This window comes from Delphinus delphis, chromosome 2 (assembly GCF_949987515.2).
Source record: "Delphinus delphis chromosome 2, mDelDel1.2, whole genome shotgun sequence".
NCBI classification, from domain to species: domain Eukaryota; kingdom Metazoa; phylum Chordata; class Mammalia; order Artiodactyla; family Delphinidae; genus Delphinus; species Delphinus delphis.
Window position 1 is genome coordinate 177,192,650 of NC_082684.1, and position 17,250 is coordinate 177,209,899.

A 17,250-nucleotide genomic window follows, 5' to 3' on the forward strand; every position below is an offset into this window, starting at 1 on the left:
TCCCTGCTGAGAAGCCAATGACTGCACCTGAATCTCCTCCCATTTCCTTATCCCAACGTTGCCGCGCTTTCCTACATCACGAGCCTCGAGCCCCGTCTTCCGGGGTCGCAGGGCTAGGTTGCTTCCACGTCGCCAATGGTGCTTCACTACCTTCTCCCTTCATCTCTTGGTTAGATTTTGTCAGTTTTGCTTTCTTCAAGGTCTCTGACCCTTTTATGTTTGGGAGTGTCTGCTGTCTTTATATTTGAACAACTTCCTAACTGTAACATCTGGGTCACAATACAGTTTCTCAGACATCTGTTAGAACTTCGCAGACGGTGCTGCATCACGTCCTGCCTGGAAGCGTTGCTGAAACCGGCACTTTCTCTCGTCCCTTGTTCTGCTCGAGCCGGTTATCTGCTTGCTCGCTCAGGTCCGTTTTCCTCCCGTTTCTTCCCGTCTCAGGGCTGCAGAGCATGTGCCGGGCTCTCTTGCCGTCCTGCTTCTGGGTAAGCTCTGCCGAAGTGGGCCGAAGCAGAGGTGGGGAGGTGGGCCTTCTCCCTCTCTGCGCAGCTGGCATCTTCCTCAGTGGGCTCGCCTTTGCCTTGGACCCGGCTCCCCGGGCAGGGCTGCCCCTCTGTCTGCCCTCCAGGTCGCTCGCTGCCCCGCTGTTCCCTCCAGTCAGGCCTGCCTTGGTTTACCCCCCGCCAGCTTCAATTTCCCTCCTTTGGAAATACCCAGGGTGACTTCTACCTTCTGGCTGGGCCCTAAGTCAGGGGTGACTGGACGTGCTAAACTCCACCAAAATTTTCTATCCGCTTTTCTCTAACCAGCTGTCACCTTTCACAGATTATAGGACAGGTTTGTACTCTTTTCATTGTGTTGAGGTTTGTGGAGGAATATTTTGGCTCTTCAAATGCTATTGTTTTGTTAAGCGTTGGGGGATATTTCATCAGCTATCTTACGCTGTAATTCCATCATCAGTGTTTTACATAATATCTTTGCAACCCTTGTCCTTGTCAAACAGGTAGAGATGGAGCCTGAGATTCTGCATTGGCATTTTAAAAATCAGAGCTTCTCCAACCATGGAACTATCTTCTGCTTATCACTTTTAACAGTTTCGGCTCAAGAAGATGATAAAATGTCAAGGTATCAGAATGGAAAAAAAAAAGTGAAATTTAAGGAAGTGGCCTGTTGATGTTTCACAATGACTCCGTTCAAGCTCTCCTCTTTAATCATGAATTTTAATAAAAATGTTTGAATGTATTACATTTAAATATTAAATACAAATTTGACCAATCCTACAAAGCACATAGCTAAAATGTTTACTTCACTCATTCATGCAAAAATATTTGAGCATGCACTAGGTGCTGACTTTTCTAGGTGATGGGAATACACAATACAGTAAAGAAACAAACATCATTGTCCTTGCAGTCTGCCTTTTTCATCCGAGGTAATAACCCTGGGACTACCTCAACAGGATGAGAAAACGTGAGGCCACAACACACCCACACAGGCTGGTCAAACTGGGCAATTAAACAGTAGGCACACGAAAAAAAGAGAGAGACACCTGTTGATGCGGTGCACCCAGTCGCAAAAGCAGGGAATTCTCCCACCCCAGCTGTTCTCCTCTAGGGTGGACGTGTGTAATAAAGGCGCTCCTCCACCAGTGACACATCTCAGAGCGAAGCACGTGTTTTCTGCCTAAAACACCCGTCCTGAAAGAAGCATCTGGTTGGATGTCAAGGCACCATCTGAACCGAAGACATGGGCCTAGCAAACCTTCCCCCCCTGTGATGCTGGACCCAGTCTCCAACCCCCTCACCCGGCCACACCCGGGCTTCTCCCATCAGAAGTAGCATCTTGCTTCTCAGTGGCTTATTGAATCTTAACATGTGCTCCAATTGACTAACCTTGCCTGAGAGAGAGAGAGAGAGAGAGAGCGCGCATTTCACAATGCTAGCAATTAAAATGGGTTTGGAGTTCGGTTTTGGTAACCAACCGTCATTTCTTAAAAGGAAAACATACAAAACTAGCTGCTGTTCCGTTCCTATCTCCCAAGGTGAGAGGACCAAAATTACAACTTGAAGGAAAAGCTCCGTAATCTTTGCCAATCAATCCTCTTAAATTGATTCTGTCCATAGCCCTTTAACACTCATCATTCATTCAGTAACTATCTTCTGAAGAATACCAGCATGCAGGTGTAGAGAGCGGTGCTCTGATCTGGATGGGAGGTCGGGGAAGGCCTCTGGGAAGAGACTGAATGGGCGGCCAGCTATAGCTGTGCAGGCCTCTGGGAACAGGGCTTTCCAGGCAAGAGAACGGAGGACCCTGGGGGACTGACTGCAGCAAGCAAGGGAGGAACCAGACATGAGACAGCGCTGACGTTCGGGGCTTGCACACAAAAGCCACCGGGGAGCTCTGGGTTTTGTTCTGAGCGTGACAACACGGAGAGCAGGCTGTGCACGTGCGTGCGCGCGGACAGGAAGGCAGGAGGCCTTCAAGAGGACCGAGGGCTGGGCTGGAGGGGCAAACGTGGGCAGGGGCTCTCAGGCCCAAAGCACATCGTGAAGGCAGAGCACGTGCGAGAACAAAAACGTCTGGGTCTTGAGCAACTGGGGGAACCGCGGTGTCGGCCCCTGAAGACGGGGAACAGGGGAGGATAAATTCTTAAGTGCAAGAGCTCCTCTTTTTCTTAAGAGAATTTGCCATGCGTGGTAAGGCAAGTGTTAAACTAACTTGTGGGGAGCTCAAGGAAGAGACCAGGGCTGCAGATAACCTGGGTGAAACCGACCTAAGAGTGGGATTCTTAAAGCCAAGGGCCTGGACGCGCTCACCTCGGCAGGATGCACTTTTGGGGCACTCCCACAGCTCGGCATCGGGGGCAAAGGGTACAGCAGGTCATAACGGCATCTAAAGAATCCCAACGCCAAGTTTTTCACTCAAACAGTGCAGTTAAGACATTATATGAAACACGACTGGAACACCACTCTTTAAAAATGCTGTAGTAACCTGCTATCTTAAGTTTTCTTCTTCAAACGCATAAAATTATGCACTCTTTCAAAACAGACTGTTCTGAAATAACTGCACAATGTAGTCAAAACATATTTATTACTTTTCAGTGTCATTTTGTACACTCCAGTACAAATACAAGAATATAGCCATATTTACAGGTATTGAAAAGAAATCCGTATATTCAAACCCCACATCTAAACACAGTAGCTTTAAGTCCTGAACTACAATAGTTCTGGTTTGCAGTGAATTACTTCACGCCCTGCCCCCTCCCCCCGTTGAAATAATCCCTCGAAGTTAAGGTTGTGTTTAAAGACAACAATAGATTGTTTCTGAAATGGGTTCACAATTAATTCTTTGAAAACTTTTAAGCACCTCCTTTCCAAGATTTTACAACTGTGAAGCAGATACATAAAATCTGGAAGATAAAGCCACTCATTTGGGCTATTAAAAGCAGCACAATGTCTTTAAAAAGGGCTGATGGAGTTTTCAGTGTGCTTAAAATCCGGAGATATAGCCCAAGTTTTAAAATGAAAAGTTAGTCAAACTAGTTAAACAGAAAACAAAGGGGAAAAGGTAGGGAGGCTGGCTCCTGGGGATAAGACTCTAACAGACCCACCTTCACAAAATACATTTTATTACAACATCAGTTTTTAAGGTTTGAATGTAACACCACTCATGTCCCTTTTAAAACAGAAAAATAAAAACCCTGAGGTTTCCCAGGGGCTATTTGTATTTCTATTCGCAAACCATCTGAACCAAGGTGTCCACCAAAATGAGATACATGCTCAAAGCCATGGCAACAGGACAACTAGATAGAGAATATTCTGGGATACTATGCCTATTTTAATAAATATTCCCTGGTTACCTCAAGAAGGTTAGTAGCTGGACACCATGTGTGTATTAAAGTGCAGTATTTAAAGTAATTCACTACAGAATAAGTGAATCAAATATTATAAAAATATTTCCACAAAATTTTTAATTCTGTTTAAAAATTCACCGGGAAAATTTCAAATTAGGCATCACGTATGTGTATGTGAGCAGTTCCTTTAGGGATATAAACATTTTTAAAAGTCAAAACAATAAGGCGACACAGATCAAAAGACAATTGGCAAATCAAGTTCAAAGTTAGCTTAAATCACAAGTTGCCATCTGACTGGGAAACATCTGCCTACTACATCATCTCTCCAGAAAAGGTACAGGCCTACGTCAGTAAGGGTTCTAACTTAACACAGTTCTCCCGAGTTTCATTTACATGCACTTATCAAGTCCAGCAAATCCACAATCTCACAGGTATTAACACTTTATGGCGATATAATTGATAACATTTGTTTTTTCTTACATTTTAAAAGTATCCTCAATTACAATAAAAAAAATCAGTTTCCAGTATGACTTTAATTCTTAATTACACTGGAACGTTTTTGTATTTTAGAAAGTATCATCCATACTATTGCTTAGAGTTTACCGCTCTGAAATTTACTGAGAACGCCGAGCATTACCTTCCATGCTTTAAATATGCTTAAAGCGCAGGAGCAACGTGGAATTGCGGCATCCCAGAATGCAGTGACAATGGCTAACATCACAAAAGAAGCCCTTGGTGCTGGCGGTTCTGAGAGCACGTGAACACATCTGCCCAAGAGGAAAAAAAGGCCTCTAAATTGGGTAAGTTAAGATTTTGAAATTAGGAGGATTTTCAGCATAAAGAAACCCTTGTGATCTGATTTAATACTGGCAGTGTCTTGCTAAGGCCATGTGACCAATATTTTAGCAAAGAAAAAAAAAGCCAAGGTAATTTTATAGTAGCAATAGTTTCTTTTTTTATTTTAATATACTTTAGGAAACAATATACAAAGCTGAGCCTTCCCGCCATTCCCAGGTAACAGCAGGAAGCTCTGATTACACAAATGTAGCGTGTTGTGATGCTGAGAACAGCAGTCAGCACCAGACCGGAACAGTGAGCTACAGCACAGACACCCTCCAAATGAAACGGCATCAACAGCAAGACAGGTAAACCAGGATTTAACAAATGACAACCACTTGGGAAGTGACTTCATCATTCTTGTTGAATTTCATATTTCATTAAATATTCTTATACACAATTTCCTGTTAATCGCTTTAAACAAAACCTCCCTTAAGGAATTACTTCAATTAAGTATAAATGTTCAACAAGAATAGTTCTGACAAAGAATCCCCAGGTAGTTCAAATTCTAATATGCATTGACCGAAGGTAAAGAAAAATAACAATTTGTGTTTGTTTTAACATGTTTATTATAACAGATACAATTCACATCTGACTAGCTGTTTCCTCTTCCCCCACGACCATGTTCATTGGGCCATTTCCTTATATTTGAGCCATCAATGTACTTTCAGCACACATGCCCAGCAGTACTTTTAAGTCCATTCTTACAGGGTGCAAATGGATTTAATAATTTACACAAACAAGTGGGTTATGCTCAATCACTGCAGTTTTACGCTACTGTACACAGGAATGCAAAGGGTACAGAAAAGTGCCATGGCAACAGTGCCTTAAGAAAGGAGAGGAAGAGGAGCCTTAAAAAGTGGATAAAATCAGGTGAAGGATTCCAGAGGGAGATGGAGCACACGGGAAATGAAAACATTTCTCTGCAAAACAAACGGCGAAGCACTGCTCTTGATCAGGGGCAAGTGTGGAAACCGCTGCTTCATGGTATTTTGTACTCTGCCCATATGGTTCAAAATTGTATCCTCAGACACAGATCGCCTGGCGCTTGCACGGAATCTTTTGAAAATGCAAGATTTCTGAATGATAAATTAACCCCCCAAATTTTTCTTTAAAAAAGCTAATTTTGCAGACAGGTTTACATGTAAAAGGCTAGGTATTCAGCCACCTCAGCACTGATTAGTTTTGGATGTCTAAGCTCTGTTACACATGGCTTCCCATGGCTTCACTCTACAAAACATATTTACAACGTGAAGAATACATCTACAAGAAATCTACATTTCAAGGGTTTTACAAATCCATCTTGTATCTTTCCCCTGAATTGAATCTCACAGACCCCCACCCCTTGTCATCTCCTTTGCCCAGCTTAACGGTCCAAAGTCTACTTAAATGCAGCTCAAAAGTGTTAAGACTGGGCAACAGATTTACAGTCCTGTTCTCAACACCATGTGCAATTATTCACATCTTCACACCATGAAGGAATTCTGATTTTTTAGCTTTTCGAGTTCCTTAATTTGTTGTCTCAAAAATAGTATCCTGAAAAATAAGAGAGGGCGTTAGAACCCACGTGGTCACTATAAACGCTACAGAAAAACCAGGCTTTCAACTATAAAGATAGCTTTACAAAGAAAATGAGTAACTACTAGTTAAGGTGAAGTAATTTAAAACTGGTTAGTCTAGTTAGGACAAAATCACCATTTGAAAACATTACATATATTAAAGTATCAGGATGACAAAAGTTAGAAGGTTTCCTAGTTTTCTAAAACCCGTTCTCAATAATTAGTTTGAATATAATGACTGACTTAAAAGGTAACTGTTCACTGTATCATCACCAGACACAAAAGGCAGCAGATAACATGAGATAAACTTACACTGCATGTTTTCTGGACCACAATATAGTAAGCCTAGAATTAACGAGCGGCAAGAGGCTAATCGTTTCTGAAGAACAATTCTCAACATAAATGTAGGTTCATAAAAATGGAGCAAAGTCCAACTGACATGCATATCTAAAACAAAAACTAAAACACAAATTCCACAGCTGACTCGATTTCCATGAACTTTGTTAACACTGTTCCTCTCTGACCCCTTTCTTCTGTGAACTATGACGATTACTGCTTTGATATAGCATGGTATCTGTGTACAGTCAAACATGATACATGACACGTGACTGATACGATACCTGACTGCTTCAGTAAGCTGCTCTAACGAGTATCGCCTGCCTAGCAAGCCAAAATAAAGTTAAGTTTTATGTACGTCAGAACTACTTTCAGAGCAATCCTAGAGTAGAAAATTCCCAACTGATATTCAACAAGTACCTCCAGACATTTCAGTAGTTGAAAGGTTAGATAAAAACTCACTTTTCCAAGTTTACTATAAATCCCAACTTGGCATTTATTAAATTTTTGTGATTTCATGACAAGATTAACTCTACTTATTGACCCAGTCACTCAATATAGACAGGAAGTGAAGCCAATGAAAGTTAAGTCCTCGATTTTGTAATAGGCATTAAAAAAAATATCTGTACTATTTAACACGATATAGAAATCCTACTTGAGTAAGATACTAGATTAAGAAATATGAGACAGAGTTTAAGTGAAAACAATTAAAGAAAGCAGATATATATCATTAAACTTCCTGGACAACTAAATTCTTAATGTAATTGCCAAGGGATCTATCGATGCTGCGAGGACAATGTCAACAGCGATTTGAATTTCAACTGAAGTATGTACCCTCAGCAAGAGAGCGCTGCCCTCAGTCGAACAGGGGGCTCCTGGTAACTCGCTGCTGTCAACACCCCGCTTTTCAAATGAAACATTACTGGTACCGTATACTGTCATAACGCAAGAGAAAAAGTCCAATAATGAAGCATTTACCATGGGTTAAGAGAAATAAAATCTAGATGCCACTACCATTCGCCAGGAATACTATTAAATTATGAAAACACAGTTTACGGTATCATGGAACGTGATATATCAAAGAACTTTAAATTTCAGAAATGAAATTCGACTTACGTTCTTTAGTCCAATTTAAGATCTAATTATTTTAAGATATATAATTTTTAGCATTACCTAAAAAAAACAGAAAAAAATTCATTTCAGTGAAAGGCTTACCTTTGCTCTCGCAAAGTTGCTTGAATTTCACATACTCGGACTAAAGATCTTAAATTTTTTAATTCAGTACAGATTTCCGACATATGAACGCTTCCCATGTTATGGGCTTCCTCTCGCAATCTCGATGCCTATAATTAAAGAAATGAAAATCTCATGAAATATAAGTCATATTCACATACAAAAAATAAAACATTAAATTTGAGTTTAACTTTATACCAAGATTACAAAATAAATCTTTTCCTTTAAATCCACAAAAATGCTCATGAATCTAAGTTTCTTTTAAAGAACTGTCTCTAATGGTGGAAGGTGTCCATTTTAAGATTTCCCCTTCAGGTTTCCTTGGGAGGATAGTATTTCCCATCTCACAGTAGTTCAGTGCTGGGACAGAAGGACTCATGATTTGTGGTTAAATAAAGATGCTGGATCAGCCAAAGCGAAGTTCAGGTATTAACACTGATAAAAGGGCCTACTGTATCCCTGTATCAAGAGATACACAATGCATTTCCGTGAACTTACAGAACATTTCAGATGGTTAGTCATGTGATAAAAGGGAAAAGCCAACGGCAGTGACTGCAATGTCCTAAGGTCCCTCATCCCAAAGCAGAAGTGTTTCCTAACTCCAGTAGCTAGTCTGGAGGGACAGACAGCTGAACCTTGAGCAACAGATCTGAACTGTGCAGGTCCACTTACACGTGGACTTTCTTCAATAAACACCACGGTACTACACGATCCACGCTTGTCTGAACCTGCGGATGACGGACTCCGGATATGGAGGGCTGACTATAAACCATACTCGGATTTTCGACTACGTGGAGGGCTGGCCTCCCAGCCCCTGAGTTGTTCAAGGGTCAACTGCACTAACAGGTTCTAAAACTATCAGAGTAGCCGGCTGAGTAGAAAAAGCACAACGGCTCTGAGTCATAACACTGCAGTAACTGCGTGACCCTAGTATAAATCTACTTGGTCTTAAAGGCCTCATTAGTAAAATGGAAAACTCATTATCTGCACTGCTTAGTAGTTTTAGAAAGTGGAGAAAACAAACATAAAGCACTTAGCACAGAGCTAAATGCTGAGCACTTGATAATGGGGGCTATACTGATAATTAAAATATTTTATGTGAAAGCACAAAAAGTTACCTCACAAACATCCACATCAAATATTTTATAGAGGGACCACAGACCATCTAACTGGAACATTTTATAGAGGGACCACAGACCATCTAACTGGAAATTCGTTGCTTTAAATACAGCTTGAATCCACTGGTCCAGACTGGATTTTCTCCAGGTAGAATTAAGCTGCCAGTCACCCGCAGGTGAAACACCTGCTGGATCACGTGACATACCTGCTTCTCAGCATGATCTGCAGGCCATCCTTGAACATGTTTGATGAGACTTTCATTGAAGTGCGCTGCTAGCGTAGGTGTTAATGAACACGCAGGACGGGCAGATGAATTCTGCGGTACAGCTGTTGCATTTGATGCGTTACTACTAGAAGTATGATTTGGACCAGGTGACGGACTTCTCTGGCTACTAGAAGAGAAAACACTGTTGAATGTGTAGTACGTTTACAAGTGGCCTCTGGGTATCCTAGACACTGTCTGTCAATACCTTTCATTAAAGGTACACAAATTCCTAACAAAAATTTATTATTTTAACATCAAATAAATAGAACTTAAAATCCGAAGTATACTTATATCGTGTATTCCTAATACACTTTTGGGGGGTTAAAAGAGCCCCTTTAACATTAACGTCAGAGTTATCAGTACTCTCCCAAATTTGACAGCAGAACCTGTTGACTTTGTATACTACAAACACTAACGAGAATGTAACTAAGCAATGGTCACGTTTGAACAGTTGTAGATATAAGGCACATTATTCTATCTTAAGTACATGAAGATATGGAGGGGGAAAAAGTACACTGCCTCTGACTGTTTAATATCAGAATAAAGTGCTGAATCAGAGGGTGAAATAATGTGAAGCAAAAAACTTTTAATTGCAAAACAATGAATGAGTTTAGTGGCAAAATAAGACCAAAAAAAGCAACACTCTGAGGTTGCTTATCTTCTTCTGAAACTATATGGCTTGGGCTAGGATTCAGGGATATAAATAATCACCCAAGTTGATTTCCTACCTGCTTCACATCAGTTATTTCCAAAAACTAAGTCTCCCAAAGGATGAAGCGTTTTCACCACTGAGGATATTTACAATTATACTGCAGCCTCTAATGCCAATTTAAAAAAAGAATTTCCCCCAAATGTTCTGAGCAATGGCAACACTGCTGCAGTAGATAGCTTCCCAAAGTGATCATTTTGAAGGGAACAACTCTCATGTGGATGTATATGCTCTGAAATGCTTGTTTAGAAAACAACAATAAAAACAACAGTTGAATTATGTTGCCACCTCATAACAAGAAATAAAAATAGGAAAATCAATCAAATTAAAATCATTTAAAGTTAATTAACAAAGAAAACCGACAACACAATACAGCTCTGTATCTGACAAGCAATCCGTACAGGGTCAGAGTTGAGGCTATTATTAGGAAAGACACACGCGCACACACACACACACACACACACACACACACACACACCCCAGTTGTAAAACACACACACACACACACACACACACACACCCCAGTTGTAAAACACACACACACACACACACACACACACACCCCAGTTGTAAAACACACACACACACACACACACCAGTTGTAAAACACACACACACACACACACACACACACACCCCACCCCACCCCCCCCCCCAGTTGTAAAATACTGGCCCAACTTTTACATGTGAGATATTTGGCTTCATCAATACATTCAAATCTAAAACTGCTATCAGGAGGTTAAAAATGGTATCATTTCCAACTAATGAAGTAGTATAAAATCACGTGCCCTCTGCAAGTATCACATATTACTACCCCCCCATCACAGTTCACCAAGTAAAATTCTAAAGAAAGAGCCACTTTCTTCAAATTAACCCAGGATTCATTACTAGAGACAATCTACTTATTGTAGTAAGATTTGCCTTTGTAAATGTTGTAATCCACAAAACTATGGTTAAGCTATTCACGGATTCTTCCAAGATCAAGTTCTACTACATATATATATATAAAATAATATCCAAACAGTATGGCAATATGCCATATTAAGGAAAAAACAACGTGGCCTCAACACGCCGCATCAACTTACTGTGAGCGCTGAAGACTTCGAGGAGAGGCAGGTTCATGGCCCTGCTGCTTGTCAGCAGGCACAGGCTGCTGCGTGGCTGATTGGGAAACTGGTCCTTGCTTAACTACCGGAGTACTAACCTGAAACGTCAAACTCTGGTGAGACAAGGCTTTGCCACAGAGACAAAAAGCATGAAAACTAGATAAGAACGAAAAGTTCTACCAATGAAATTATTTCTATTATTATTCTATTATCTTCCCAATTATTTCTATTCCGTGATTTTTAAGGTAACAAGAGTAGTCCTAACTAGAAGTCCTTACCTAATAAGATCAGTATAAGTGATACAGCCACATTCAACTGTGTTAAACTACTGTCGTTTAGGGCCGAAATCCACATACTCCGCTAAGTCTAGTTAGTAATCTTAAACACTTTATATAATCTAGAGGTTTAAAGAAGTAGAATCAAATGAGTTTCCAAAGGTCATGTAGTTAGAAGAAAGTCAAGTTCTGAGACTTAGATCTAATTTCATAAAACAGCCCTGGGCCAAAAAATTACTTAGCAAACCAGCATAAGAAACTAGTTCTCCTGATTTTGAGCCCAGTTTTCTTTCCAGTACACTATAATACCTCTTTTGATTTACTGTTATTCCTGTATCAATAAAAATAAATATGTTACCACATCATACAAATACAGCTGCTCAAATTTCAACCACATACGAAGAGAATGTATACACCGGTCTATCAGAGAATGAGCTACGGCCCATACACAATTCAACTGGAGTGGGCTTCAAAGAGATGTCACCCTATACAGGCAGACCAAGAGGTCCATGACTACAGTGGGGACACATATATTAGGGTGGCCAAAAAGTTCATTTGGGTTTTTCTGTAAGATGTTATGAAAAACCCGAACGAACTCTTTGGCCAACCTAGTATGATTCACGTTCAGATACGACAGGGAGAAAACAAGGAGTCAAAAATGGAAGCCCGAAATTAAGGCACGAAGGCAGACGGAGGCACCTGTGATTAAGTCACACCGTTCAGCAGCAGAGGCTGTTATGGGGGGGGGATAATTAATATCGCCCCAAACAACTCTGGTTAGCACTGCTACTTCTGAATATAGAAGAGTATGTTCTTTTATAAAGAATTTTTTTGTGAGATCAAATGTCCACTTACTTTTAAAAACAACTTGTAAGTTTTTAATGCAAAAACTCAGAGCCACCTGCTTAAAAGGATTTGAAGTGACAATGTTAGGACCGACAGTAAACCCAACACTGCCACTCATGCCACGTACTCCTAGAGCACCACCGCAAGACGAGCTGTGAGCTCTAAGAACAAGGTCTCTTTTGCTAAAACTCACCTTGTAATTCTTCTCCCATCAAAATACAGGCAAACAAGAACTGCACAAAAAACTAACAATTGTAACTCAAAATTTAAAAACTTAATCTAGACTGACTCCAAAACACACACAGACAAATGGCTGATGTAGGGAATGTAGGGAAGATGAGCCAATAGAATAGAAGACCTGAAAGCCGGCCCACCATCGATTTCAAGCTGTTTCAATACATTTTTATTTTCAAGCTTCTGCTTATGATTTTATTTTTTTGCGGTACGCGGGCCTCTCACTGTTGTGGCCTCTCCCACTGCGGAGCACAGGCTCTGGACGCGCAGGCTCAGCGGCCATGGCTCATGGGCCCAGCCGCTCTGCGGCATGTGGGATCTTCCCGGACCGGGCACAAAGCCGTGTCCCCTGCATCGGCAGGCGGACTCTCAACCACTGCGCTGCCAGGGAAGCCCTTATGATTTTATTTGAATAAAGAGTTCTTTGGCATGAAAGTTCCAAACAGCCCACTGTTTTACAACTAAAAAGAATTTCCTCCTATAGTTACCAGTAAGAGTTAATAAAAAAAAAAATTAAACCTGTACATTCCAACTTCCAAACAGCTCAAGTTTTACTGGTGGTATGCTACAAAGCAAAGAATGAGTGTGACTGGGAACCGCTTATGAATTTGTGCGTAAGACTCAAAGGATGTAATATAAAATTGGTAGTAGCATGGTAAGGTCCTGTTCACAGTCCAGTAAGAATAGAAACCAGCAACTTTCTAACCGTGCTCTGAGGAGCCAGCCATACGCGATTTCGCTGGGAAAACCAGGCAGTGTAGCTTAGTATTAATGAAATGGGTTCTGTGCTCAGAAAGGCCTAGGTCTCAAAATCTGACTTGACCACAAACATCAGACTTAACGGAAGATTTCATTTTCTATTAAATGAAGCAAATAGTAGCTAATGTGAAAATTAATATAATAATATATAAAGCTCTCAGCACAGAAACTGACTCATTTCTATAATTTGTAGACAGATGGATGCACCTAGAGTCTGTCATACAGAGTGAAGTCAGTCAGAAAGAGAAAGACAAATACCATATGCTAATGCATATATACGTAATCTAAAAAAAAAAAAATGGTTCTGAAAAACCTAGGGGCAGGACAGGAATAAAGACACAGACGTAGAGAATGGACTTGAGGACACGGCGAGGGGGAAGGGTAAGCTGGGATGAAGTGAGAGTGGCATGGACGTATATACACTACCAAATGTAAAATAGATAGCTAGTGGGAAGCAGCTGCATAGCACCGGGAGATCAGCTTGGTGCTTTGTGACCCCCTAGAGGGGTGGGATAGGGAGGGTGGGAGGGAGACGCAAGAGGGAGGGGATATGGGGATATATGTGTACATAAAGCTGATTCACTTTGTTACAAAGTAGAAACTAACACACCACTGTGAAGCAATTACACTCCCATAAAGATGTTAAAAAAAAAAAAAAAGTATGGAGAAAATCACTGGAAAACATGTTCTGATATCTCAGTCTAAAAATTCTACAAATATTAAGACTCAATTAGTATACCTTCTTTATCCACAACGCCAATGAAGAGAAGAGAACCAGTGTATAGACGTGGCACGATGCGATTCCCTCCTCCAAGCCATCAACTGAGAGTCTAACCTGAACCTATTCTCACTCACCTGTCATTCATCCCACCACTACCTCATTCCCAAAAGAGAGCTTTTTCTCCAATATTCTAAAACATTATGAAACTTGCTTTAACCAGAAGCGGTGTCTTTCCCAGTTTCCCTCAAGGGCGACATACCTTGGGCTGTGATGAAACAGGAGGAGTACTAGCCAAAGGCTTGACAGGGACTGCGTTCGTCTGAGGTGTGCTTATTCTCGGAGACACATAGGATCTCGGGGATGACGCGTCAGACGTCAAAGACATCGGAGACTGATTAGACGGCTGGGCTGTGAAGGGTGAAGTAAACCAAAAGCCGCTGTAGTGCATGTGCAGGAGATCTGCACGTCTCTCCACGCGCCCCACAGCCCCAGAGAGAACAGCTATCTGAAGAAGTCAGCATCTAAGCACTCGCTGGGGTCACACTGACCAAATGAGCTGCTGAGCGAGACCGGCACACCCAGTGCGGCCCCCACTGCGTCTGAGAACGCACTCACCAGAAGGCCTCACCTCGCCCTCGCTGCCTCCTCCTCACCCTACGAGGAGGCCTGGCCGTCCCCTCAGGCCCCCGCCCCTCGAGGCCGCCCAAGGGCTGGTGGCCCTCATGCGCTGCGCCAGTAGGCCAGACACTCCTGCTGCTTCGGCTGGGGGCAAGCCAGGCAACCCTTCCATTCCCCACGTGCTCCTTCGTGCCCCGTTGGCTCCTGCACGGGGAAGAGGGCTGGCTAACTCAAGGCAGGGCTTGCGCGTTTCTGCATCCTCTGGTCAAAACCCATCTAACACCAACTTGAAGCAAACTTCAGCTCTTAAAACAGATCCAGCGATTCGCAAAGATTGAGGCTATATCATAGTTTACTTTAGCTTTGGAGTAAAATATCTCACTAACGACTTAAATGCTGAATTAAATATAGATTATATTGCAGATATGATGGCAACAGTGCAAGATATATGTCAAAAGCTTGTTTCATCTAGAAAGGTAAAGAAAAATACTACTTGTATACAGCAGTGTTAAAAAATCAAAATAAAATCAGTATCATAGCTACGCTCTCTTCAAAGACTAAAGAAAAATCTGCTACGAATCCCACCTGCCCCCACCAAGACACAATTCTAGAGGCATCTAAGAGTATAAGTACCTTGTGTAGAGAGCTGAGCAGCTTGAGAGATCAGAGAAGTCATGTTGAAAGCAGATGGTCCAGCAGTGAGAAACTTATGAATGATAGACTGCAATGAGGCTTGGGTCACAGCTGCTGTAAGAACTATAAACATATTACATCTTAAATTCAAATAAAAACACAGTGGCATATGTGGTATTAGTTACAACTTGAAAACTCAAAAGGAACCCAGAAAAAATCTGGAGTGTTTCCATACTAGAATTCCCAAAATAAAAGTCTAGAAGATAGGAGTAATACAATGAGCCTAGAGATGTGAAATGATCTGAGGCAAAGGCAAAGAAGTTTAGTGGGTTTATATAATAAAACAGTAGTTTCCTTTACAGTAAAGTTTAGGTGTCCAGTTAAAGGAAACTCCTCTATGAGACTTTTAAAACAGCAAAGAGTATTCACCGGAACTTCTGATTATACCAGAAACCTATCCGTACACAGGCAACGTACTTAGTACATTACTTGGAATTAACTAGGTAAACAGCAGTTATTTCATCCGAATGCATTGTTACACCAGCTGAGCACTCAAACCCTACATCAACACCCACCCACAACAAGCTTTCAAAATGGATATTAAAAGCTGGGTACTTTGGAATACCATGTATTTCTGAAGCATAAGATCTTTTATTATTGACATTTGCTTAGGCTATCATTTCTTCAAAATGTTTAAAAGCCCCACTTTGCCCAGTAAAATGTTTACCTATCAAACAACAAATACAGAAATGCTGAAGAGAATAAGAATGGAAGATTAATGACCAACTAGCCTAAGATAGCTCCATTTTTAGGGTAAAGGAAGAACTTAACCACTTATGTGGAAGTGTACACACACAGAAAATTTTATAATGTCCATAAGGCTTAATGTTTCAATCTGAATGGTTTACGGATTAAAAACTACATCCACTTTTATTCAGACTTCTTTGAGGTGGCTGCCCAAATACTTTAGTGGTACACTGAAAAGCCAAGTTGGAATTAACAATGCAATTAACTAGGAAAAATAGCATAATGTTATCCATTACTTCCCTTCTCAAAAGTGTGTAAGTAGTTTAAGAACTACCTGAATTCCTATTCTTAGTAATTAGCATATTTTAAATATTCCAAATAATCATTTACCGATGTACATGAGATTGCTTGAACTATGTTAGAAACCAGGTGTTTCCATATCAGTTTTAGCAAATATTCTTTTTTCTGTTTTCACTTAAAAAGAAAAAAAACATTCGCCATATATATTAAGCTGATGGAACAGTTATCTCCAGTAACTACCAGGTACGCAGCAAGTCTTGAAAAATACACAGAAAATCCAAGTATTGCTAATTCAATTATAGTAACAAATTAAGCTATGGGGGATATAAACTCCAAAGCATGAAGTTCAAATGTGAATTTCAAAACGAAACAAGACCATTCCTATACTGGGGATTTTACTAATCACATAATTTTGCACAACGCAGCGAACTTTGTAGAAATTATCACAATGAGAATTTACCTTCATTTATCTTGGATATGTCCACATTAGAATTATTGAGTTGCAGCGTGGCTTGCAAAGCAGGAAGCAACTGTCTGAGCAGATTTGGGTCCTGCAGTAATGGAGGTATTGGTGACTGTGGGACAGGAGAGACAGGCATTGCTGAAGCAGAGGCTGGAGGGGCAGGCGTGGGGTTCAGTCCAGAGGCAGAAGACGTGGAAGGAGTTGTGCAAGAGTGTGACACCGATTTGTCTCCTGATGTAGATTCTAAATAAAAAGGAGATAATAAAGCTGAAAAACATTACTTCAGTAGAGGAAACTGGAACCAACATCAAACAAGCAACACCCACGTGGCAGGCACCTAACTCCAGTAAGCTCATTTAGTATTTACAAGGTAGCACAGAGGGGGCTCAGTAAATATCTAGCTACTAGATATGAGGCAGACATTTCATAGATGAGAAAACTGAAAAAGATTACATAACTTGCTTGAAGTCACAAAACCTGGCAAGGCAGTGACTCTGAGTCTCACAGCACCACACTCTATTAGTAATGCTGTCTCAAACACACGCACAAGCACACCTTCTTGTACTGCATTCTGCCTTTATTGCATTTTGCAGTTGCTGCCTTTTTCTTCCCCCCCACCCCCGCCCCGGCCAACAAA

The 17,250-nt window shown here is 41.1% G+C and overlaps 1 protein-coding gene across 5 annotated transcripts in view; it reads right to left on the reverse strand.

Annotated features, from left to right (window-relative positions):
• Positions 1-3,082: 3,082 nt before the first annotated feature.
• The window catches only part of WAC (WW domain containing adaptor with coiled-coil), an 86,167-nt gene continuing 71,999 nt past the window's right edge, over positions 3,083-17,250 (reverse strand). For 2 of the 5 annotated variants that reach the window (XM_060006375.1, XM_060006372.1), the window contains exons 8-14: positions 16,611-16,880; positions 15,104-15,226; positions 14,112-14,260; positions 10,997-11,115; positions 9,143-9,329; positions 7,801-7,928; positions 3,083-6,226 (exon numbers count right to left, since the gene is read on the reverse strand). In XM_060006375.1, the coding sequence (XP_059862358.1) occupies positions 6,157-6,226; positions 7,801-7,928; positions 9,143-9,329; positions 10,997-11,115; positions 14,112-14,260; positions 15,104-15,226; positions 16,611-16,880 (1,046 nt within the window). In that variant the 3' untranslated portion in view covers positions 3,083-6,156. The remainder of the gene's footprint in view (positions 6,227-7,800; positions 7,929-9,142; positions 9,330-10,996; positions 11,116-14,111; positions 14,261-15,103; positions 15,227-16,610; positions 16,881-17,250) is intronic. The other 3 variants (XM_060006374.1, XM_060006376.1, XM_060006373.1) reach the window with 2 other exon arrangements.